We start from the raw sequence: 25,685 nt of genomic DNA on the forward strand, positions 1-25,685 counted from the left end.
CTTCAAATAATGATAGTTTGTAAAACCGGTTTTTCCAAAAGTCTTTAAAAAGTCATAAAAACATAACCTCTTCTGTATGTGATAACCACATGAATAAAATTAAAGGCCTTGAAAGATTTTGAATTTGTGCTATGCACAGCCTGTTAATTATTTGCTTTTAGCAAAATTTACATGTGTTAAGGCTAAATACTCAAAATATACCAATCTGAGAATTGGAAAGGAAGTTTAAAGGAATTTCTGTCATCACTTCAAAAGCATCCACGAGGAGGCATTTGCAGAAATATAAAACACAAGCGGCTGCTTCTGTGTGGTACTCGCTTGCTGAGGTAGATTACCCAAGATGATCTGAGAATGAGATTGATATTATACAATGTTAGAATTTTGTTGGGGTCCAATTCTGGAAAAGCAGATTGACATGGACATTTTTGGAACTAAGTACGTGATAGTAAAATAATAGCCACCTCTGAATTTATTTATCATTTTTTCTAGCAACTGCAAGCATAATTTATTAAACTTTGGATTGCTGAAACTTGACAGTGTTACAGGTAAATTTGCATAAACCATAACTGATGCTTTTTCCTGTATCTAATTATTAGGTACAGATAGCTTGAAACAGTTTCTTTCATTTGGAGGTACAGAGCTACACATTTTCTTCTCACTCAGTCTTTTACAACCCCGTGTTTTAACCAGGGTTGTAACCCATGAAGAATTATCTTGATTTATCTCTAGATAACATCAGTGCCTTCAAAGTCAGAGAGGTGACAGTCAAAACAGGTCTTTGTGTAGGCAAAGGACAGAATACTAAGACTGATCCATTATCATGATCATGATCATCATGGCTAACATTTCTTGAGGTGCCACATATACTCATTTAATCCTTATAGCAATCCTGTGAGGTACATGTAGCTTCACACCCTTGGGGTCAGATGTATTTCAGAATTTATAATTTTTTAGAGTTCAGAAAGATAATCATATTACACAAAAATCTCCAGCGGGGTCTGGGAAAGCACCTCAAAAGCAAGCCAATTAGTATTTCTGCAGGGAAACATAAATAGTGACACTGAGTAGAATAAAGAAAAGCCATACATACTTTCATGTTAATTCAGATCAGTACTTGCCATCAAATGAGGTTGGGCATCAGCTTACGAAAACTTTTTTTTTTTTATTTATCAAATAAAGTTAATAACAGGTAATAGATTTTTACTCTTATTTTAGAAAAAAATAAGAAACTTGGTGCTTTCTCTGTGTGCTAGGTAGTATTGGAGACCCCCTCCTTTTTATAATCCTCCATGAATTGTACTAGTTACTTAGGCAGTAATTACTCTTCTGTAGATAGTCAATTTTCTCAAAGCGATGTAAGAATGACATTTCATACAGAATGAATGGAATTTAACAAGATGAAATCTAAGTAAAAACAAAGTTCAGACTGTGCAGGCATTGTGGTATTGTGTCTTAGCTGACAGGCATTCAGTTTGCTGTGTGTTAAATGAACTGACTGTGTAGAGGGGTCACAGCAACGTGAGTGTGATCTTCAGCTACGTAGAAGGAGGGTGGGTTTTGGAATGTGGGAATTAGTGAAATCTCACTGTATCCAGGGCCATTTCTGGAATCTTGTTTTCATTTCCAATGGCATATTTTAGAGAAAGGAAGCCAGTATAAAATCTTTAACAGGTAGATTGATCAGGAGGATGAAAGGACTTGAAGCCACATCAGGTAAGGCACAAGTAAAGTAATTGGGCAAGTTTATATGAGTATTTTGCCAGATTCCAGCAATATTTGACTACATACTTGTTCAGATAAGTACGGATGCTCTTTGACTTACGATACGGTTATGTCCAGATAAACCCAATCAATGCAAGTTGGAAACATTGTAGGTTTAAAATGCATTTAATACTGTTTACCCTCATGATCGAGTGGCTGGCTAGGAGCTTCAGCATCACCAGAGGGTATGGTAATGTGTATTGCTAGCCTGGGAAAAAATCAAAATTTCTTAAGTCAAGTACCATCTGTAATTTTAACTTGATGTTGATTGACTGCCAGCTCTACGCAACTTCCTGAGCTGTTAAACACTTGGGGTACAAAGATGAAAAGACACGGGAATTAAGAAGATGAGAATGAGGAAACTGAAGCCAAGGATAACAATTCAGAAACCAAGATATGAATAAACTCTGGTCTTTTGAACTAAAGTCTAGTACTCTAGGAACTATCGTATCTGTCCTTTGGGGCCTTGGAATTCTTCCACCTACTCATCTAGCATACTTTCAGAGAGGCTGGTACTGCACGAATCTCTCTAGCTTGTATTCTTCTTTGTTTCGTAGATAAAATGGCCTTGTGAATAGGAATGCTTGTCCACACATCAGAATTGGAGATATGGATGAAGATCAAATGATTGAAGAAGTCTTGGATAAGTTTGTTAATTGTCATGAGCAAACATATGAAGAATTTCTGAGCACTTTTACTCATCTTTCAAAAGGTAAAATGGAGAAATACGCTTTCATTAGCAGTAGAGATGAAGAACCTTGGCCCCTTCTGGGTCATTGATCCACATTTGTGAGACTATTGGTTCTTCACTTAGCTGCACATCGGACTCACCTGAGGAACTTTTAGAGTTTATCGATACCATGGCCCATTCTAAATTTTAGTGGGGGCCTAAGAATCAGTAGTTTATAAAAGTTCCTCTGGTGATTCTAATGTGTAACCAAGATTGAGAACAGGGACGTTTCATAATCTCCGACATTATAACACTCTCGAGATACCTGTCTTCATGATTTATGTCTTCTTAACAAGTATAAAAGAAAGGTAGTTATAATGAAAAGAAGGAAAAGTGATCGCAACCTGTTTCTTTTGTTGTGCAAAATAATTGGAATATCAATATTTGCTTTGTTTATACTTAAAAACTGGACTGTGGTTCCCTTTATACTTAAGGGATATGGAGAATTTAGGAATTCTCTAGTTAACTTCAGGACTGTGAATGATCTATTTTGACATAATACTTGGATCAAATTCACCTTGATAATGCTCAAAACACCTTGGTATGTAATTTGGGTCCAGGCAGATGCTTGCTTTCTTTGAGCCTAGTGATTTAGTACCATAGTCACTGGACCCAAACATGACAGTATGAATGGCTGAGGGTGGAGTGTGGAAACAGGGTAAAACGGGCAGAATTAATGCATCTTGGTATGCCAACTGTGTTTGATAATCCAAATTATTTGGGAAATTATTTGTAAAGCGGGCTTTATTTTTGTACTATGGAAGAGTAAGGACTTGCAAGGACTTGAATATTTTAAGGAGGTTATAATATTTTTGTTTTGAGGATAAGAGGGTCTATTCTTTTTTCGAATTTCTGTGTGATCATTGCATGCTGAGACAGAAACTGTTGTCCATGTGGCAACTTCATTTTGAGTTCAGTTTTGGGCCCCAAACTGAGCTGAAATAAATGATGATGCAAATAACATAAACTGCATCTCCAAGCACACTAATTTTTTTCCTTTCAAAATATCCCTAGGCGCCAGTTCACATTATAATAAACTAATGACCTGAAAAAATTCCTCTTAAAGCACAAAAAGTTGTGAGTGCAAAAATGCATCTTAAATCAGTAAGCATCCTTTTATTTCCCCCTGAAACATTTAAATACCTTCTGAAAAACCAAACAGGACTTAGGGACAGGCCTAAGAATTGAATGATAGTCAGAAGAATTGATTGAAGTGAATATGTTATATTCTGTTTTAAGGAAAACATGAAAGCTATTTCTTCAAAGTTTTCTCCTTCTTTCCAGCCCTCCATTTGTCTTAGTGTTTCGTCGTTTTGCTGATATGTAGTGGAATCTCTTCTCTGTTAAAGTGGTTAGCACCATGCATACTTATGTGCATTTCTTTAGTAAGTTTAGTTTCTCAAGTCCATTACCATTTCCATTGATTGACTGTTCTTTTTAACTTTATAATAGTTATATGCCAGAACGCTTATGGGACTCATTTTCCTTCCAAGAGTGTTAAAAGGGTCAATAATCCTATTAAAAATGTTTCCCTGGAAAAAATTAAACTGTAGCTTTATTGAAAGAAATTCACATTACCACTTCAGACTCTTGGAAAAACAGTTGGAAACTGTTAATATTGTAGCATAATTCTCACTATAGTACATTTATGCTGATCATGTTTCGCAGTTTTTTTTTTTTTTAGAGGAGCTCTGTTTTTTTTAAACCGTGGCATATTTGATAAAAAATATAATGTTCTGCCAAAATCTTTAAAGAGACATATTAATTATGAGTTTTAAACAGTTATAATTGAATTTTCAATAGTGTCTTTGGTTCAAGAGAGTAAGACCAAGTTGTAAGATTGGTATTAGAATGTCAGCGTGCAGATTTTGGTTTTATTCATTATCAGTGAAGACATCATTATATTGACATTATTGTGAATGAAGAGACCAAGTTTCAGTCATTGGTGTCTCAGTTTCTTTGTGAATATGATTAATTTATAGGTGTTTTTAGAATATCCATCTAAAGGGAAAAAATTCTTCTTCCTTCTTGTCTGTCACATTTCTATCATTTTTTTTGGTTATAAAAAAATGTGATGTGAAAACTTACATTTGATTTTCTCTTAGTGCATTCATTCATTCCTTCTGAGTGTCTAGTTATGGTCTAGATATTATGTTAGTTGCCAAGGATCCAAAAATAAATAAGATATAATTTGTGTTCTCAAGCACTCATAATCTAGTGAGAGAGAGAAATAAGCAAACAAGGAATTACACTAATGTATGATAAGTGCCATAATGGAGAGAAGCAGAGCTCTGTGAGCTCTCATAGGAGGGCCATTCCGCCCATACTCAAGGGAAGGACAGTTAAATCTACCCATTGGAGAGGTGAACCTGGGATAACCACTGGACCAAAACTTACCCTGAGTCCTAACACGTTAAATAGAGTCCAGGAAGGTTTGATAGATGAGAGCTGCATTTGAAAGATGTTAAAGTTCCTCTGTTGGTGATGGTGCTTTTGGATCACAGTTCCATTTGTTTTAGTACTAATACATATATTTATATAAAACAATTTTTAATAGTAGGTTTAAATAATAAATTTTCCAGATGGAGATGTAGCTTTGCTTTTAGTAAGGTTTAGAGTTATTTCTAAGCTGTTGAAAGGAAAAGGCAGGTTCTTTCGATTTCCTTCCACACCGAGATGATCGCAGAATCCGATTTGGGGAGCATTTACTCTCACCTTTTACAATGGTAGTTACTGCCCATAATGCCATCACACAGAGATCACAGAAATTATATATGTAAGAAGCCAGTGACTTAGAAGTTGACATTCAATCTTTTGACTTCATTATGTCACATATAAGTAACCTTGGGGCTTTTCAGTAGTTACATCTTATCCCCCATCCTCCCCACCCTCCCCTCCCCCTCACACCATTATTGCTCTGATTTTGTGCTTCAGGCTAAATGGTTAATTTCCATTAAAGTTGCCCATTTTACCAACTATTTAGCTTTTAGTCTGGAAATTGAAATGAATATACTGTGGTTTTATGATGAAATCTTAAATAAATCTTTTGTTTTTCGTTCTCTAATTTCATTCTTAAAATACTTAGGATCCAGTTTCCCAAGCAATTCTACCAGTTTCTATATTACCACTTAAAACAGCTTTTTATTCACTGCAGTATTTATCTGCTTTAACCTGTTTTCTTATGTCTAGATCAAAGATATGTTTTCAATTTTGATGTGTAATTTTGTTTTTAGTTTTCTTCATGCTATTCTCATTTCACTAGTAATACTTTTTGCTTTTAGCATTTTGTCGTTCTTTCCACATATCTTTGAAAAAAATTCCTGTCAGCTCAACTTTCTTTTCTCCCTTCATACTTGTTAATACTTGAGGTAAATGCCCCCTTAAGTAGAACATTGTGTGTCTGAATGTTTAGGACAAAGGACTGTGCCTGCGGCTTCATGTGCTGGTGGTAGTGGTCTGAACTTTGATTGTTCCAGACTCTAAGTTTCAAAGCCTCTAAATAGCTTTCAGTCTTCCTTGGATTTTAATAATCTTATGTAATCATAAGAGAGTTTAATCTATATTTTTTGCTTTATTCACATTTAGTTCTTTAAGGAGATAATGCCAATAGTCTACCATCATTACAAATCTCAGGGATGTATAGTTATCATTGTGATTTGTGATCATTAAGCCTACACTGTCTGATATAGGAGCCACTAGCTACATGTGACTACTGAGCATTTAAAGTGTGGCTAGTGCTCCCTAGGAACTGAGTAAAACTGATACTGAATTCAGTTATTGAAAAACTTTTAAATATGTTTGGGACAACTTGTTTTTTTTTTAAATGTAATTTAATAGTAAATTTTTTTTATTGTAAATTTTATGAACTATAAATACAGATCAGATATTTCTGATGAAAATTTTGCATTTTAATTGAGATATGCAATAAGTAATTTGAAGAATCTTAAAGACAGTATAAAAATAGGAAGTAAAATATCCCAATAATATTTTTGACTACATTTGAAATGACAATATTTTGGAAAATTGCCTTAAAATATATTACTAAAATTAACTTCATGTTTTTTTAAACTTTAAATATGGTTGCTTGAAAATTTTAAACTGCACACGTGGCTTACATTATATTTCCAGACACTAACCTGGGCTTATTATATGAGACACTCTATAGTGAGGGGTCGAGAAATTTTTATATTCGTAAGTCTCTCCACGTAATTCTGTTGCACCACCAGTTTAGACTACAAATTCTGATAATATGCACTCGCTTAAATGGTAGGACTATCTATACTCCTTTAAGATACCAGATAATTGCCCAAAGTTTGTTTCTGTTTCAATTGTAGAATTGGAAGAGACAGTCCAGTGCTCTTTATTTTAGATTCTCACCAAGCATTTATCTTGAGTAATTTATTTAATTGTCACAAGGATACAAAGAAATAGCTATTACTGTTCCTTTTTATAGCTCAGGGAGATGAAAGTTATTGTAGATTAGCAATTTGCTTGAGGTCTGGTCAAGCATTCCAACTCCAGACATCTGCCCCTCCTCTGTACTGCTGTACCCCTCCCACAGAAACATCTGGGATTGTGCGATTGTAAGAAAACTAGTCTAAAATTATTATTGATAAGAAGCTGACATTTGTAATGTACTGAATATTATGCTAAGCATTTTACCTGTATCATCTCAATTAGTCCTTATAATAACCCAGTGAATTTTTTTACATTTTAATCTTTATTATTTTTATTATCCCAATTTGCAGACAAGGAAACCGGGGCTTAAGGTTAAGTAACTTGCTGTTATGGACCGCATTCGTTTCCTTAAAATTTATACATTGAAGCCATGCTTTCCAATGTGACTGTATTTACAGTTAGGCTCTTTAAAGAGGTAATTGAGGTCATCAGGCTGGGATCCTAATCCAAAATGACTGGTGTCCTTAGAAGAAGAAAGAGACATACCAGGGAAGTACACATGGAGAGAAAAGGCCATGGGAGGACGCAGCAAGAAGACAGCCTCCTGCCAGCCAAGGAGAGGGGCCTCAGGGGAAACCAAACTTGCCAATATCTTGATTTTGGACTTTTAGCCCCCAAAACTGTTAGGAAATACATTTCTGTTCTTTAAGCCACCCATCATGTGGTATTTTCTGATGGCAACCCTAACTTGCCCAAGATCATGTAACTAGTGAGTGGTGGCAGTGAATTATAGGCTTAGTTGATGTGGCTCCAAAGCCCGTACACTCACCCACTTTGCTTTTCTGCCTTACTTAGAGCTCTGGGCAGTTCTCAAGATCTGGGAGTCACTGGCATATAGATAACATGAGTCATCGGATGGATGTGCTACCTCAAAGTAGAATTATTGTATCGTCCCTCTAAGGAGTGTAGGCTCCGTGAAGTTGCTTGTGGATTTTGTTCACCATTATTACTCTAGTGCCTACAGCAGTGCCTGCTAATGTAGAATAAGTGATGCGTAATAAATATTGTTGACTAAATGAAATAAAAAGAAAATAAGAGAATACAGAATGATGGAAGGACAGACAAGAGGGCATTTAATTCACATTCACATTTCATGGATGAGCACAGGAAGAAGAACCTGCAAAGTAGACTGTGTCACGATACCCTAAGTTTGGATTTGATATGCTAAGTAGCTGGGAGACATAGACACACACACACACACACACACACACACACACACACGCACACACTCTACAAGTGATTTTGAAAGGTTGGGGCAAAGAAGTAGAGAAAGAAGTGGAGTCAGGGAGACAAGCTAGGAGGCCGAGCAGAAATCCATACGTGGAGGGAGATAGGACTAGGATAGTGGAGGAGGAAATGGAAAGCCAAAAGGGCCCATGAGACGCTGCAAGTGAGAGAATGACAGCACTTAGTAACAGGTGACTGGCAGAATTAGGGAGAAGAAAGTCGAAGACCAGTCACAGGTATCTTGCCTGGAGGGTACTGAGGCCCACAGAGGACAAGTGACTTGTTCAAAGTTACACAGTTCTCATTACAGGAGTCTTCCACTTTTTTTCTCTTATTGAGTGTATGTTCTGTCAAGAGCTTAGAATCTCGGGCTGGGATTTGGTTTACACTTTTGGATTGATAAACTTCGAGTTGTCATTTCAGCCAAAGGAATATCACTATTCATACTGACGACTCCTAAAAAATGTAATTAAAAATGAAACTGGTGACAGCACATGAAACAACACGTTTCCATAACTGACATATCATTTTGGTCCCCAAAGCTATTTTGAATTTGAATGTTAGAAATGCATCTTTAAGCTTCCATGGGGTAAAAAGAGTCTTTTCCCAATCTGAAGAATGAATTTAAAATCTGCTGTAAAAATACCACAGAGAAAAATATAGAAAGCAGCTGGCCCTCTTACCAGTTTCAGAGCAGGAAAAGAATTTCAGCGGAGCAGAAAAACAGCTTTCTCTTATAAAAGAAAACACAACAACAAAAAATAATCGTGGCCGTGTAGCCTTTTGCAGTTGTTTTCTGTAGGGCATTAGAGATCTGTGGGCTTAACATTGTTTTGATACCCTTGCAACTGGCAGGTTGTCTGCCAGAGGAAGTTGGAAACGAACTGACCAGCTTTATGCTTCCAGGTGGCACTTAAGCCACATTTTCTGTACTGTTGTTATCAGTCATTTAATTCCCTACTGAATATCGAGTGGTGTTTTTAGTTCACAGGCCATTTGCAATATCTTTCTGTTTCCTTTTATCGTTAGCCACAGTGAGAAAAAAAATGGCAACTCTGGACGCACTCTTGCAAATGTGAGCTTAACAGTAAAGCGCACAATTGAAAATAATGGCAAATAGCAATAAACATACTTTAACTTAAGACGTAGACCATTGGGGATGTTAACCTCAAGGGAAACAGAAGGCATCATATGAGAACTTGCTAATAAAAGCAACTAGGCAGTTAAAAAACTCAATTAATCTGATATTCCATGGGAGAGATAAGGAAGTGGTATTATTTTAAAGCTTTTTATTGGTGGTTTTCTTTCTTTTCTTTTCTTTCTTTCTTTCTTCCTTTTCTTTCTTTCTTTCTTTCTTTCTTTCTTTCTTTCTTTCTTTCTTTCTTTCTTTCTTTCTTTCTTTCTTTCTTTCTTTCTGGTTTTGCTGCAAAAAATAAAAGAAAAAGAAAAAAGTTCATGGTTTTATATCGATCACAAAGTCAGTGGCTATCTGTATGTGACTTCTTTATCACAACATAACATCAAATATCACACAGAACACTGAAAGAGAAAAAAAGGATTGAATGAAGCAAACTAATTTATAGCATGGTCCTCTGCAAGAAACAGCATCAGCAGCATTAACCTGTTCTTTCTCTTTGAGGGAACATCTGCAAACTGTAATTAAGCAATTTTCATTTGTTTCTCTGTTTCTTTTGTCATCACTAAATCACTACACTTAGAGAACAAATTGACAAATTATGAAACACAGAAAAATGCTGGTTCAGTTGCAGAAGGAAATTTCCTTCCTCAAATTATGATGGATTTTGAGCTGATGGAGCCATTTTGTTTTAGATGTATTAGCATAAATCTTCAGCTGCAGTTGTTACAATTCATGTTTATTCTACACATGAATATTTGGTCCACAGATAATTTGTTTTCTGTGCTGCGGTTAGGTGTAATTGGATAAGGAAAGAAAATGTATTTAAGTATTTACATTTTGAATTATAATCATTAAATTTATTTTTGGCCACGTTTTTAATGTGCAGTATTTTGTTGTAATAAATATCTTTTTGAGTGTGTTTTCTCAGTGAAGTAAGATATTATGAGTTTTAAAATTTGGTTTCTGTACAAATAAAAGCATCATTTTTTTGATTATATCTTTTCGACACACACATATGTAATACAGTATATTTTATGTGTACATATAAGTTAGAGAGGTGAACTTAGGCAAAAGGAATTTTGAACTTTTACAAAGCAGAAACAGAGAACTGTATAGTAGCCAAATATAATTTTAAAATGGTTACTATCGACCTTTAAGTAGCTGATTTAAATAATATCGTGTACACATTTATTTTGTATGCATTTCTCTTTAACTGGTGACATTATTTTCACTCATTGTAAATGTATTGTTATACTTGATGGAAACGAGTAAATTACTCGACTTGAAACTGAAATGGTCATAAAACTGCATCCAGTGATTCAATCGAATGGGCATGTATTCAAATCTGGATGGTTTTAGCAAAATGTTCATTGAGCCGTAGAACAATAATATTTTCTTTGAAATGGTCAGCTGAACACGAAGGATGCAAACAGGAAACTTCATCTTGACCAAACTCATATCTTCCTTATATGAAAATCAAACTGCAATCTGTCTAGTATGAGGTTTTTTTTTTTTTTTCTCCCTACTTGGATTCATTCCAGGTGAGATAGAGTTAAGTGACACCAGTTAGCTCACACTTCTTGCACACTATTGCTCTCTTAGCACAGGCAGGAATCATTTAACCATTTTCATGTGTTTTCTGGATTTAGCCTGCCTTTGTATTAGATTTTATAGTGTATGAATTGCTGATTAGAAAAAAAGACTTGTGAATCAAGTACCATAGTTTATTTTTTACCCCCTCCTCCATAAATTATGTTTTGTGTGACTTGTAGCCAGTCATCTAATTTCTGGGTATTGCATTTAGTCTCTAATTACAGTGTCAATCCAGTTCTTCTTGCTAATGTTGAGGTCATTTCAATATTGACCGTGTTCCTGTTATATTTAAGGCATTGAGCTAGAATCTGGGAATACAAGATGCAGGTGACAGGGCCCCCACTCTGATATGTCCTTCTTATTTATTTCTTTGTGTATCTGTTCCAAATGCTCTAGATGTGTGAAGGCACAATAGCAATCTATATGTTTATAGACTGGATAGAGGTTGATTGGTGAGGTGACACTAACTACTTTTTTACATAGCGCTGATAACGCAATAACCAGAATATTGCCTTTGGTTTTGGGGTCTCAGTTTTAGATTAAATAAACATTATTTATGAGTTAAGAAAAGAGTAATCAGAATGATTAGAACAGTGGAATTTTTAGACTGTTTTTTCTTTTTCTTCTTCTTTTTTTTTCTGACTCCAACCTTTTTTTTCCATCCTGAGGGACGGGCTGGAGTGCCCTGAAAAAAATGAGAGACTGTGAAAGACATGTACCATTTAAGTCTTCTCTAGCATCACCCTAATGCTGTTTGCCAATGTATGAGTCCTGGATTATTAGAATTTTGTGAGGAAGAGGTTATTCTATCTCATAAAGTTTAGAAACTTCTAAGAAGCATATATTTGTAAAGAAGATGGAAAAAATTTATTCTTACGTTCTTCAACCGATATGAGTAAAAGAGCTTGTCTTAAGCAGATGCGTCTTCATGCAGGCAGGCAGAAGGGCATGATTTCAGAGTGAAGGGAAATTTTTTCGGTTGATGGAATTTAGCTTTATGAAGTGTTTTGTATATTGCACTTATATTTTTCATTTTGTTGTGGGCAGGACCAGTGTAAACTATTCTAGTTAGAGATTCAGAAGAGCTAGTTCAGGCATTTATTAATTCTGAGACTGCAGGCCTGCCACTTACTCTCTCCGAATCTGTAAATCAAAGATCATTCTGCCTGCTTGGAATGTCTCACATGGCTGTGGTGAAGATCAGATGAAATAAATATACATGTAGGTGTTTGGTAAGTTTTAAAGATTTATCTAAGTATAAAATGTTATGTTTATAGAGACTATTTATGATTTAAAAGAGGGACATCAAGGTTATATATTAAGGAAATCTTGAATCTAGAACATAAAAATGTAAAATACTATCTACAATGTTACTTGTCCATACCATATTCCTTGAAGTTAAAACCAACTATGTGTCTAGATATAGTATAATGTCTACGTGTAGTGTATATAGTATAGTGTAAGACTATACAGTTCAGGGAATAATCCTACACTGGCCTCTGGTGGGTAGACTACATAGTATGTTTGCACATGACCTTCAGGCAAAGGTATTTATGTGCTTTGACAAACATAAGATGTGCTTCTTTTTTATTTTCAAAATTTAGGTTGTACCTCATGGAATTTTCACTTGAGACTCTTACCTTAAGTATATGTAAAGATCACCTGGGAGGGAAATCCTGGGGACCAAGCCCCCAATTTTGATTTTGTAGTTTTAGTGTGCAGCCCAGGAACCTTGCCTCTCAAACCATCTTTGAGAAATACACCCTAAATGAGATCAAGGAGGGTATGGAGAATGCATGAATTCTCCCAAATTCCGTGATTTTGTATATATTGCATTTTTCCGGGAAGAAGGACCATAACTTTAATGAAATTCTCCACAGTCTCCATCCAAAGATTAAACAACAATTATTTTATTTTAAATATAAATTTTAACTTAATGTCATCATTTTATATTATTTAAAAGGCACTTTGACAGTGAAAAAATGTGGTGGGTTACAAGAATAATTTTACGGTGATCTTGCTCATCTCTGATACAGAGGCTAGAATATAATAGTTTATTTTAGAGTAGGCTTTATTTAGTTCAGCGTACATTCTGTTCCAAGTCTGAAGGGTTATTGTGCATGTGTCTATAGGCCAAAGTTGACCCATCACAGGGGAATCTCCTTGCTTCTTCTGTTGTTGCTGGAACTCTGTTCTTTGTGAGCGTTTTGCCATTAGCAAGTGTACTAGCAAGAGACACGGGAGACCACATGGGCTGTGTAGGCATCTTATTGATGTAGTTCTAGGATTTGTCTCTCCAATGATTTTGTTGCTTATGATAACTTTTCTGCTGTGTATTTCATATGTGAAGGTACTTGGTAAGTTAAAAAAATTTACTCAACTGTAAAATTTTATGATTAGAGTAACTGTGATTTAAAAGAGGGACATATAAAATTAAATATTAAAGGAGTCTCGAGTCTAAAATATAAAAAATGTAAATGTAAAATATTACATTTTTTTCAGTATTTCCAAGAAAGACTTTTAAAAAGAAAGGGGATGCATGTAGATATTCCTCATAGATTGAGGATTAGAATAAAATGCTTTTTACTTCTAAAAATAGGAGGGCTTTTTTTGGGGGGGTCATGGTAGGAAAATTAGAAAGTACAGAGAGGCACAAACACGTATACACATATACACACAGCAAAACAAAAAACATGTTTTTTCTATAGGAGTAGAATTTTTAGCTACTCTATGGCCACTCAGAATAAAGATTACATTTCCCAATCTCCTTTGCAGATAGGTATAGCCATTTGACTAAGTCTGTGCCAGTAAGAAGTGAGGAGAACTGATTTGTGTAACTTCTGGGTCATATCTTGAAGAAACATACCCTAGACTCTTTTTATTCTTTTCCCCGGGCTGGAAGTAGGCAATCTTTGAGCAACTCCTTAGACCCAAGAATAGAAGCCATGTGCTAAGGATGGCAGAACACCCCACCAGCCTGGATCCCTGGATCACCTGATGGAACAGAGCCTGCCCACCTGCCTTGAACTGTTACATGAGAGAGAAAAAAATTCTTGTTTTAGCTGCTCTATTTTGGTGCTTCCTTGACAGAGTAGCTTAAGCCATGCCTTCACTAATGACACAGGGGGATAGATGTGTACTCTTTCTTCTTCTTTTTCTTTACCCTCTTGCTTGGAGCAAGGGTATGGTGGTGCATCATTTTAAGGCATGCAGAGAAGGGCGGTGCCTTGTGGATGGCAGAGCAGAAATATAGGAGGAGCCTGGATTTTAGGATGACTGTGGAGCAGAACAACCATATTAGCCCTGAATTGTTTAGTCTGTCCCCTTACATGAGAGAGAAATAACCTTCCATCTTATTTAACCAATTGTTACTTTGGGTGTCTGTTTCATGTAAACAAACCTATATCCAATTAATTAATTAATAATACCATAATCCTGTGTCTTAGAGATAAACTAAGGATGTATAGATCCTTTCTGAACTTTTCTGTTGATTAATTTATATATACGTATATATAATTATTAGTTAAGAACATGGGACTTGGTGACAGCCAGGATTTGAATCTGAGCTCTACTACTTCCCCACTTGTGGTCTTAAGAAAGTTTTATTTAAAATCTCTGAGCTTCAGTTTTGTTATCCGTAAGATGGATATAATAACCTTCATTTTATAGATTTGTTATTAGTATTAAATAATTATATATATGTATATATGAACATATACACAAATACTTATGTTTATTTATATTAACAGTACCTGAATTACAGTAAAGGCTCAACCTAAAGTTTCATTCACTTGTATATTCAGCAAATTTATTATATTATCTTAAGTGGGCTCATACTATACATACTCTTTGTATCTTGCTTTTCCACATATCAATCATGAACATCTTCCCATGTTAATGAATATGGTTATTTTAACAGTATTTTTAATGACTGCATTACATTTAATTGTGTGGATATGCCATAATTTATTTAACCATCCTCTTTTTGTCGAACACTTATTTGCAATTTTTGGCTACTGTAAGTGATGCTGTATCTCACATCTTCATTCATTCAATAAATGTTTATTAAACACCTACTATGTGCCAGTATTGCTCACATAAGTGAACAAAAGAGACAAAGATCATTACCTTCAGAGAATTGCATCTTAGAAGGGGGATGCAATGGATGGCAAACCATAAACGTTAGTACAAACAATAAAAATAATAAATAAGAAAAATATTTTTGTTAGAAGAAAGTGATTGCTTTGGGAAAGAAAAAATATAGAACAGAGCCTTTGTGCTGGTAGCGGGTATGGAGGGTTGCAGTTCTATGTAGGGTGATCTAAGTGGCCTGGGGAAGGTAAAATTTGAATGAGGATTGGAAGGAAGTGAGGGAGTTCAGTTTGCAATACTTTAGGGAAAAGTATTTGAGACCAAGGGAACAATCAAGGCAGAGTCGTGCTGACAGCAGCAGCCTGGTTGAGGAATAATGAGGCAGCAAGTGTGACCAGAGTGTCATGAGCATGGGTGAGAAGAATGAGAACTGAGGTCAGAGGGTATGGAAGTGGGGACAGATAAGGCATGGATAGCCTTGTAGGTCCTTGTAATGGCTTTAGCCTTCTGTATCTGTTTGTTTACCCATTCATTCATTAATTCATTCAATCTAGTAGCTGCATCTTTTCACTCTTTTTATTTATGGCCTTTGAGTAAATTTTTACACATAGAAATGCTGGTTCAAAGATAAGCAAAAATTTAAGGCTTTGATCAAGTAAACATTTCCGAGGGAGTGGATTAGACATTTTGGCTTTATAGTGAAATCTTTGCCCACGTACTTAATTATTTCTTTTGGAAAAATTCTTAGACATGGAACTGCTGACTGAGAGATATGAAAAGGTTATGCTTTTGTGTGAGTAAAAGTTTTAATGGAATTGATTATGTTTCTTCTAGGCAGAGGTCGTGTCTCACAACTTTCTTAACTCCTCATCTTCTAGCCTGGCCTGGTGTTAAGCACACAGTGTGCCTGCTATTTGGAGGGTTGCATTCTAGTTTTAATTGTTACATGTCCTTTGCAGTGGAAAATGAACATTTTCCTTTTCACAAACTATGAGCAAGTTCCTGACCAAGAGATCCCTGTTCTCCTAAGGTTTATATTTTATTGTAAAGAGATGGACAATGAGCAGTGAGGAAAAGTAATTTCAGATGATGTCAGATAAATTTGATCCACGTAATAGAGAGTGGCCTGATTCTAAGGCTATGACCACACTGAGGAAAGAAGATTATCAGAGAGTTGTAGCTTCAATTAATACATGCATTTCTCCCACTATTTGGGTGTGGAAGGAAGCTGAAACTCTAGTTGTCCTTTATTTTGATTTCATAATGTTATGGCACCACGTGGAATATTAGAATCAAGGGGGTACAAAATGTAGAAAAAATCCAAATATCCATTAACTGCTGAATGGAAAAACAAAATGTGGTCTGTCCATATAATGGATTAGTTCTTGACAAAGAAGTGAAATACTAAAACATGCTACAACATGGATGAACCTCAAAGATGTTATGCCAAGTAAAAAATGTCTGGCACAAAAGACCACATATGATGCAATTTTCCCTTTGTAGCGGAACTTGTGATGTTCACCTGTTGAAACTGTTGCTGTGTTTCAAAGTCCGGCTCGGATGCCCCGTTCCTGTGTGAAGCTTTTGTGATTCTCCCAAACGAATTGTGATTTTACCATCCTCTAACATTGTGCCCTACCTCCCTTACATCGTCTGCCATAGTCGGGTTCTATTTTGGTGGTTTGCATACCTGGCTTAACTTCCTCATTTGTAAATTCTGTAAGGCCAGGACTGGGTCTTACCTATTTTTGTCACTCTGCATGTCGCAGTTGATGCCAGGTTATAACTTTTGGATTGAATGAATTGCATAACTCAATTACCGCTCAGATTTTTTTCCTGCAAATAAACTTTTCGGCAACTTTACGCTCTCTACATTTTTCCTTCTGTGAGTGCCTAACACTGGACATTTAAAAAAATTCAACTTACTACTATGTGTCCTTCATCTTGGGCTTTTGACACACGTTTTTCAGGGCCAGGGTTGTGCATTCGTTTCTTGGCAGTTTGAGAGCTATGACTGTGAATAATGAGTCAATTATCATCCAGCCTCAGGGAAAACACAATTATTCCTGACTTGCCAGGCTGAGGTAATCCTCTCCTCCCTGTGCCCTTTCAATGAAGTACATAAAACAGTTGGAATTCAGAGCACTGCAAAGGGAATTTAGACAAAACATTTGTCTGCTGAATTTAGCTTCTTTGGATTTATTTTGATTTATGATTGATTGGTTTTTAAATTGCTTATTTAATCCTAATGACTATCGCTCCAGGCGAGGCCAGATACCAGGTAGCATGTGATCAAGAAGCAGTTGAGGGAAGTAGTTTGGCTGGACAAATCAAGAGCAATTATTATTGTCCAGAGAAGCATTGCTGTAGGCTAGGAGTATAATGTGAAAATCGCCCTCTGACTTTCAAAGTACCCAACCTTGTTATAAGCATGATTGCTTATCCCCTATTCTCTTTGCAGAAGGCTTTTTGCAGCTGCCCAGTGTTGCACAGAATTTTCCCCCAATGAATTTTTTCATTCCTTCTAGCAACATATTCAATATGTGTATGACTGAGAACATGCCCTTGTTTTACATTACTGTCGACCACGGTGCAGAAGAACAGACACTCAGAGGCTGCTGACAGGATTTGGTTGTGAATTCTGATGCTGGTGGTGTTGATCTGTGAGAACTCTCCCGCAAGTGTGGTGATGCTTCTCAGCATGTGGCCACTGGTTTGGCTTTTGTATGGAAAAACTTGAATTTTTAAAAAGTTCATTTCAAAATAGACTTCAATGAAATTGATCGCTTTCATCTGGAAGATAGATAATCAATATGTGATTAGTATCTAATTTATTGTGGCATCAGTGGTTTCAACCTTTTCAACCTTTTTCTTTGGCCTGAAATTAGACACTGTAGGTATAGCTGGTGGCCTTGTAAGGGTGATCTGTTGGAAGCTTGTCTGTTAGGTATCAAAAGAAAATTGAAATTCCGTTGCTTCAGAATAATGAAACCTTTAAAAACCTTTAGAAAAAAACCTTTGTCTCATCTGTGTTGAAGTTTTGACTCAGAAATGCCCAGAGAAACACTCTTTCAGGTCTCAGTAACCTATTTGTTCTCCAAAATGTTGCTGTTAGATTTCTAAAATATATTACGTCTGACACTTATTTCAAAGCAGGAAACATTAAGGATGAGATGAAAGAGTGGAAAAGGACTCTTATGAAAAATAGAAGAAGATGAGATGAATACTTGGGTGGCACGTTTGGATTGTCGCCAGGATAAATCTTTCACCAGATTCTGGCTCTCTAATCAGGCTTTATGCCACTTCAGATTCTGAGTTTTGCCAACATCTGCCATTTTGACACCATCATATTGAAAAAGAACTTTTTTCCTATCTCATTCTACCAAGAGGTTTATTATTCGTCATGGTTTTTGTTGTTGTTGTTGTTGTTGTTGTTGTTGGTTTTAAATACTGAAAGCCTTACAAGAAGCACATCTGGGACTTTGGAGTGATAGAGTATGTATTCTTGTGAAACTATTTTTAAGGTTTAGGAAGGAGCCTTATACTATAAGTTCAATCAGAGTGAGCACAAACAAGTTCTCTTCTTAATCTTCTGGTATTCAAAAAACAAAAGCTTTGTTTTTTGAATGTTTATGAAAGGAAGAAATTTTAAAAGAGTGAATAAGAAATTTTGTTAGATCTGACACCCTCGCAGTAATTCAACATCAGCATCAGAAGCTGGCACTTTATTGTATTTTGCTCTTTCTTTCAAAAGAGTTTGATCTGGTTATCTGTTAAATAACCTGGTTGTTTTATTGGAAATGGTAAAGGAACACACTGTGTGATCATGAGAACAAATAGAACTTGTTTGTCCCAGACATCACTGTGCTTTTCAAATATTTAAGTCAATAGACTATTATAGTACTGTTGAGCTGGGTGAGTACATAGCAATTTTTTAGGAATAACTAGATTTAGGTTATGCCAGACTTAAAGGATAAGCAGGGAGAACTGAAACGATGCCATCTCGTGTCAGAATGGTGCACTGAGGAGTGGCAGGTAGCCACAGGAAGTCTTGCTTCGAACTTTGATGAAGTTTGAGGAACTCTTTCATTCCTCGGATAACTTCCGTTGCCCAGCATTTTCAGGCCTGTCTTGCTCCACCCTGCTACCACTGCTCATCTTTGCCCTAGGAGCGATTTAGGACATCTTCGTGGCTGTATAAGAGGAGGAAGTCAGGGAGTATAAATCTTAAGACTATTTCTTTCTCACTCGTCTGATCTTTTATAGTGCTCGTTACTGCAGCAATATTCTTAGCAACCCTCCCATTACCTTACTTACTCAGCCTCCCCCCACTCCTACCCCCAGCCCTTCTGCCCAGAAATTTCTAAGGATTTGTTGAGGCCAACGGCAGGGGTCATCTCTCTCAGTTGTAGCTAGTTAGGAGTCTAGGGTGCTGGTATGGGAGGCAGTAGAGAAAACTGGCCTGAATTTGTGTTATTTACTATAATATAAGCTTTTTAAAGACAAAGCGATAAATTCCATATTTGTGTTTTCCCTCTCTGGCTTATTGAGCTAATAATGTACTATAGACTAGGTTATCTTACCTCTGCTCCCCAACAGCATTTCTGCGTTAATGTCCTTTAGACACACTTCCAAGTTTTAATTATACCAACGATGGGTATTCAGAAGCAAACAAAGATTCCAACTGAACTTGTACCAGGCTGTGATGATTAACAACAGGAATCTCACTGATTTTGATGCCATGCAACTAACAGCTGAAGAGCAAACATGACCACCTTGCTGGATTAGGCTGCGTCACGACCCCTCCAGTTAGATACCTGCCTAAGGAGCTCAGGGATTAAACAATCTCTGTGTCTCTGGAACCTTTTCCTGGTAGAGTGTTATAAGGGGATGAAACAGTGATACCCAACCTGACAATGCCTGGATTTCTGCCACTTGGCCTCTTTTGAATCTTTTAGCACTTTCCTAGTGATTAATGGCATCTATTTCTGTATTTGCTAATGTCAGTTGCAGCAAGCAAATCTTAATTTTAGAATCTACTATGGTATTTTTGTTCTTTTTGTACTATTGTAAACTTTTCTTCTTTGTCTCCTTTCTGGGATTTTTTCTCTTTTTTCCACTTCATTTTTTGATTCTCTAAGGACCCTTTCCCTTCATCTGTTATATTATGCTAAGTGACATAGCACAGTGTTTAGGAGCATGGGTTCTTAGTCAGAAGACTCTGGCTTCAAATCCCTACTCTGCTGCTTACCAGCTATATGACTTTTAACAAATTACTTAATCTCATTTGGCCTTGGTTTCCTCATCTGTAATTGGGGATACTAATAGTACTTTCCTTTAGGGTCGTGAGGCTTAAGTGAGATTTATGAGATGCTCATAAGTATCTGACACTCAGTATATGTTAGCCCTTATTGTTATTTTTAATATTACTACTAATATTAAAATAATTTTATGACTTAAACCGTTACCTCAGTGTAATTGACTCCCAGATATTTACCTATAATTGTTATCTCTCTCCCATATTTTAGCTTACATTTGCAGCTGCCTTCTGAGCATTTCTCATTTCCTCTGGCACCTCAAATGCAACATGGCCAAAGCTTAATTCATTATCTCACATCAGAATTTATCCCGACATTTCTGTTAATGGTATCATGATATCATAATTTTCTGTCTCCTAATATAATCATGAATGTGCACAGATTTAGTACAAAGTGTTCGTTGTTTATAATTTTAAATAGTTGAGAATAAGAGATTGGTTAAATAAATCACGTTACATTTATACAATGGAATTCTCTATAACTATTAAAATTACACAAAGAATATTCAATAAAATGGAAAGAAATATTGCAGTCAAGTTGAATTATAATATGTACGGTAAAAATATATTTGATTTTTAGAAGTACATAGATGCATAGATAAAAGATGAGAGACATAGCCACTGAAAAATTTTGTTACAGTTTCTGTGTCTTGTAGGATTATGAGTAATTTTCAAATTTGATTTTTTTCTCATAAATTTTCTAAAATCATCCATATATTGCTTCCATATCAAGATAATTCCCATCAAATTTAGAAAAGAAAATGAGATAGGTACATTCAAAGAGTCTTGCAAATACTGGGCTTTACTGACCTCTTAACAAAGGCTGAAGACAATGCTGGGCACATAGTTAGCACTTAATAAATATTTTTTTGTACAGTAAGTGAAATAGTGTTACCTTTCTTGCATTTTTAGAAATAACTTTGTAAAACCGAGTGTTTAATGCCTGAAGCATTCGGTTTGTAGGTTTCTTTGAAAACTCTAATAATTTTGTTTGGAAGGAAGATTCTCAATAAACACAAAATAAACTAGACTAGGTGAGGTGGATGGTTTCTAATATTATGTAACTTATCATTTCAGAGGATAATGTGACGAAAAGAGGAGCATTCGGATTCAGGTCTTCAGAAAACATATTTTCTTCAATTCAGTTTACTCACAAAAATGAACCAAATGATCACCATCTTAGAAATCAAGCCGTCTTTCTTCGTACTGCATCACAATGTTCAGAAGAGGAGCAGGTAATACCACGCACACTTAAATGAACAATCTGAGAGAAAAAACATTCTTCATGAATTGAAAAAAAAAAAAAAGGATTCAATAAGAACAAAAGAAACTTTGGACAGTTATTGGATCAATAACTCAGACTCCAAATTCTAGAAAGAGTGCTGTTGGGATACTTTATTGAAAATCATTATTACATTTCATGATTTCAGCAGCTAACATTTATGATGGCAACTTAGTTATCCCTGATATTTATTAAAAACTTCTTAAGAATCTACACCCACAGATTCTTCTTGAAATTATTTATTTTTTTAACTTGTCCTCTATTTGGGACAAAAGAGTTCCTTTTAAATTTCTCTGTTTAAAATGAGAGTTTCTTTTCCCTGTTGTGAATTCATCTGTTTTGAATAACAGTAGAAGCTGTTATTTTTTTCCCCTAAGATTTAGTTAATAAGCATTGTATGCTCTCTCCCTAATCTTCAAGACTTAATAGACTGTAGTCAGATTCTCCTTAGCTATGGTAAACTATCAAAAAATGCAAATGGAAACTGTTTTACATTTCAAGCCATTTGAATTTCTGGTTTCTGCTTTATCATGTCTTCCCTGTGATTGTGGACAGAATTGTATTTGGGATCGTGGTTTTATAGAGGAGAACAAAAATCTTTATATTAGAAATGTGTTTATATATCGCAGAGCCTATATATAGAGAGATGCTTGTAGGATAAGAACTTTTTTCTCTAGAAGAATCACTATCTATTGACAATCTTTAGCAATTGGAATTGTATTATCTATTGAGTCTTTGACCAACATGTGAGAAGTAAAGAATTGTTCAATGGCATTGTTTTCTAACAACTTGAAAAGGTTGTATTAGCATTCTCAGATTTGTTCTTAAAAGTGATGAAGGACAAGATGAGTTTCCCCTGAGTGGGCCAGCACTAAGAGAGGGTTCTTTGAGCACAAGAAAGAATCCGGATGCCGACCAAAGTTAGAGTCAAAAGGAAGTTTATTAGAGAAAGGAAAAAGCAAAGGCAAGAATCAAAGCCCCGAGGAAATCCAATTTATATATCATTCTTAGTTTCTGTGACTTACAGTTTAAAGACTTTGTTACCCATTTCCTTCGATATGGGTATACAGTGAGAAAAAATAAGTATATAGCGTGAAAAGGTAAGAATATGTAGCGTGAAAGGCCTGCCAGCAATTCCCAGCCTTTGATCCATGAGTTCCCCAAGATTTTTGCCATAGGGAATGAACGATTTTATTTCGTGTAAGGTGTGATTTAAAGACTCTGTTTTCCCTGCACAGTATGGGGAAATGGTTTGTTAGCAATCTCAGCAGAATCTTCCTTTCTTCTGCAGGTTTCCATGTGGTTTGGCTGTAGGGCTGACCAGCATATTGCAGTCTCGGAATATAGCTTGATTTAACATTTAGTTCTCTTGCTTCCTCCCTACATTAAAAGATTCATTGAGATGGGATAGGAGGTACAGTAATGAAGTGGGGAGTTTTGATTTTACACATGAAAAACCTGAGGTTAAATAATCTAGTTAGGCTACACTGTGGATGAACTTAGAGGACAGAAGTGGAAGTCGACTTTTGGAAACCTATCCGCGACCTCTGCTATGATTCAGTGAATCTGGTTCATCATGTATAGCTAATCCACAAAAACTGAAAGGAGAGTTTTACCATCTGAAAGGCTACAAGATCGATTGGCTCCTTTATTTTTGGTTGTTTCATTTTCTCCTCAATATGTCCTCATTGTTTTTTTCAGATAATGATAGATGAAGGCGAAAAAGTTGGCAGTTCCTTGCAAGGTGATCTGAATTGGGCAGGAAAGGTAAAGGTAAGGCATGAGTAATTTTTCTTCCATGGCAAAACAAAAAACAAAAACAAAAACAAAACCTAAAAACCTAAAAACAAAAAACCATAGGACTTATTGGCTCTCTCATACAAGTTGGAGAATTCAGCAGATTTTGTCCTCATACTTTTTTTTAAGTTGGTGTTTGAGCATCTTAAACCATCCATAGTTGGCTGGGTTCTGCATCTTTTTTCCTTGAAGCTTAATAAATGGATGAGATACTTTGATAGAGAAACATGACTGTAGTCTCCATTAGCATATACCATTAAGAGAAATGACAATATAACAGATTCTCATATTTTAGTACTGAAACCAGCTTATGAAAGATAAATTTTTGCTGTCACTTGGATGTTAAGAAATAACTGCAGTTATATACTTACAAGCCATGGAAGCTGCCATTTTTAATTCCTATGTAAGAGACAGGGTCTAGCAAATAGAGCTGAAGGAAGAGAGACTCAGCTTGTCTTTTGAATTCCAATTATGAGGTCTAAATTTGCAATTTTAAGGTATTTTGTTATGCACATGTTTTAGGTCATAAGCATAAAAGACATTTTGACATTATGCCTTTACTAGATCTTCTTAGAGCCAGTGGTAAAATCATTTTCTTATTTACAGTCTTTGATATTCACCTGAGATGAATTAATTTGTGTCTGAAATGTTACCATTTTGTTCATCTAAAATGTCTCATTGTCAGCTTGCAGTAGAAAACAGTGTCCCGCGCGGAATAGTTTTTCATTGAAATATTGCTCTTGTATCTGTTCCCACGCGGAATAGTTTTTCATTGAAATGTTGCTCTTGTATCTGTAAAGGTCATTTGCTCTGCTTTTTACCTTTTAAGTAATTTCCAGTTTTATTTGCTCGAAAGAGAGAACACTTGATTTTTTTGGCCTGCTCACCTCTCTTGTGATTTACCTGAGGCAGGAAGATTTTGTTTTGAATGAATCTTTCTCTCTTACTTCTTTAGTTTTTTCTCTCTGGCTTTTCAGAGTGAAAAGCCTACTGCTATAATAATAGCCAGACCCCCCACCATCATTAGCAATAAACAAAAGCAATAAAACAACATTGGACTGTCTTGGTGGTGGTGTCTCTCTTGAGATGTAATCTGGAACAAAGTCTCTTTTCAAAAACTCCCCAAATAGTTTCTTCCCTTTCAGTGTAGAGATCTTACTTTGGTACCTACAAAATCCAGGCCAACTTCCAAATTTACTGCTTCTTTCAGATTTCTCTGGTAAAGCAAAGTGAACACAAAGATCATTAGCTGGTACTCAAAAGTTAGCGAGAAAATTGGATTCAGTTGCTCACTTGAATTTTGTGGAAATGGATGCATTGATTCTTAACTGTATTTTTTCTTTCTGTCTAATAAGCATAAAAATGATGTTAATCTCTTTCTAGGTAGACAATTTCCTAGAAATAGAAGATTTGGACGTGGATGAAGAGATTAAGCTCCAAATGAGCAAGGGTATGACTTCTGTTTCCTCTCTGTACTGCTTAACCTCTTTTTAGAAGCTACCAATGAGACTTTAGCCTGCTTTCCTTTTTACCTTTTTTTTGGCAATCCTACCTCCATCTTTCCTGAGATAGAGAAAACTGGAGTCCTGTTCTTTTTCAGTAACAGAGAAAGTTGTGAAGTGTTACGTCTTAAATGGAATAAAGATCTCCCTGCCCCCACCAATTTGCTGTATGATTGATTTTTGGATAATTGTCTTAAGTAAAGTCATTTAAGTCAAACTTTTATTTCTTAGAAGCGCCATGTTGTAAATTGAGATTATTTTTGAGTGATACATAAAACATCATTTGATCATAAAAATCATAAAAATATCAGAATTGATCATACAATAAAATCCAAATCTTTGCTTTTATAACATATTTATTAAATATGTAAACCAAACATTTAATACTAAAGGTGGACATGGTTCCATAGCGTAGCGGTTAGCACTTCTGCTTTACATGCAGAAAGTCCTGGGTTCGCACCCCAGTGGAGCCACGGTCCATGGTCTACGGCCATGCCACCCTAAACAAGCCCAATTCTGTCTGATCTTGGAAGCTATGTAGGGTCGGGCCTGGTTAGTACTTGGATGGGAGACCACCTAGGAAGACCAGGTACTGTAGGCATAAATAATAATAATAAATAATTTAAAAAATAAGACTAAAGATATATTGTAAATATTTCTTCTGGAGCATTTTCCCACCTGGGCTGGGCCGGAAGAGGCTCAATGCTAGTTCATCGATGTTTATGTAGATGACGTCTTTTACTTTTCCTGGTTAACATTTCTGTGTAAGCATAGGTATCCTTTTTTTT

General features: G+C 35.8%; 1 protein-coding gene and 1 pseudogene across 2 annotated transcripts in view; both read left to right on the forward strand.

Moving 5' to 3' along the window:
- CUNH11orf74 (chromosome unknown C11orf74 homolog) overlaps nucleotides 1–25,685 on the forward strand; it is a 61,195-nt gene that overhangs the window by 17,607 nt on the left and 17,903 nt on the right. The window contains exons 2-6 of one of the 2 annotated variants that reach the window (XM_023528689.1): nucleotides 490–545; nucleotides 2,319–2,473; nucleotides 21,394–21,551; nucleotides 23,300–23,371; nucleotides 24,779–24,845. In XM_023528689.1, coding sequence (XP_023384457.1) covers nucleotides 2,371–2,473; nucleotides 21,394–21,551; nucleotides 23,300–23,371; nucleotides 24,779–24,845 — 400 coding nt within the window. In that variant the 5' untranslated portion in view covers nucleotides 490–545; nucleotides 2,319–2,370. The remainder of the gene's footprint in view (nucleotides 1–489; nucleotides 546–2,318; nucleotides 2,474–21,393; nucleotides 21,552–23,299; nucleotides 23,372–24,778; nucleotides 24,846–25,685) is intronic. The other variant, XM_023528688.1, reaches the window with a different exon arrangement.
- On the forward strand, nucleotides 25,380–25,498 carry LOC111737846 (annotated as a pseudogene).

The sequence above is a fragment of the Pteropus vampyrus genome, unplaced genomic scaffold (genome assembly GCF_000151845.1).
Source record: "Pteropus vampyrus isolate Shadow unplaced genomic scaffold, Pvam_2.0 Scaffold31, whole genome shotgun sequence".
Classification (NCBI taxonomy): Eukaryota; Metazoa; Chordata; class Mammalia; order Chiroptera; family Pteropodidae; genus Pteropus; species Pteropus vampyrus.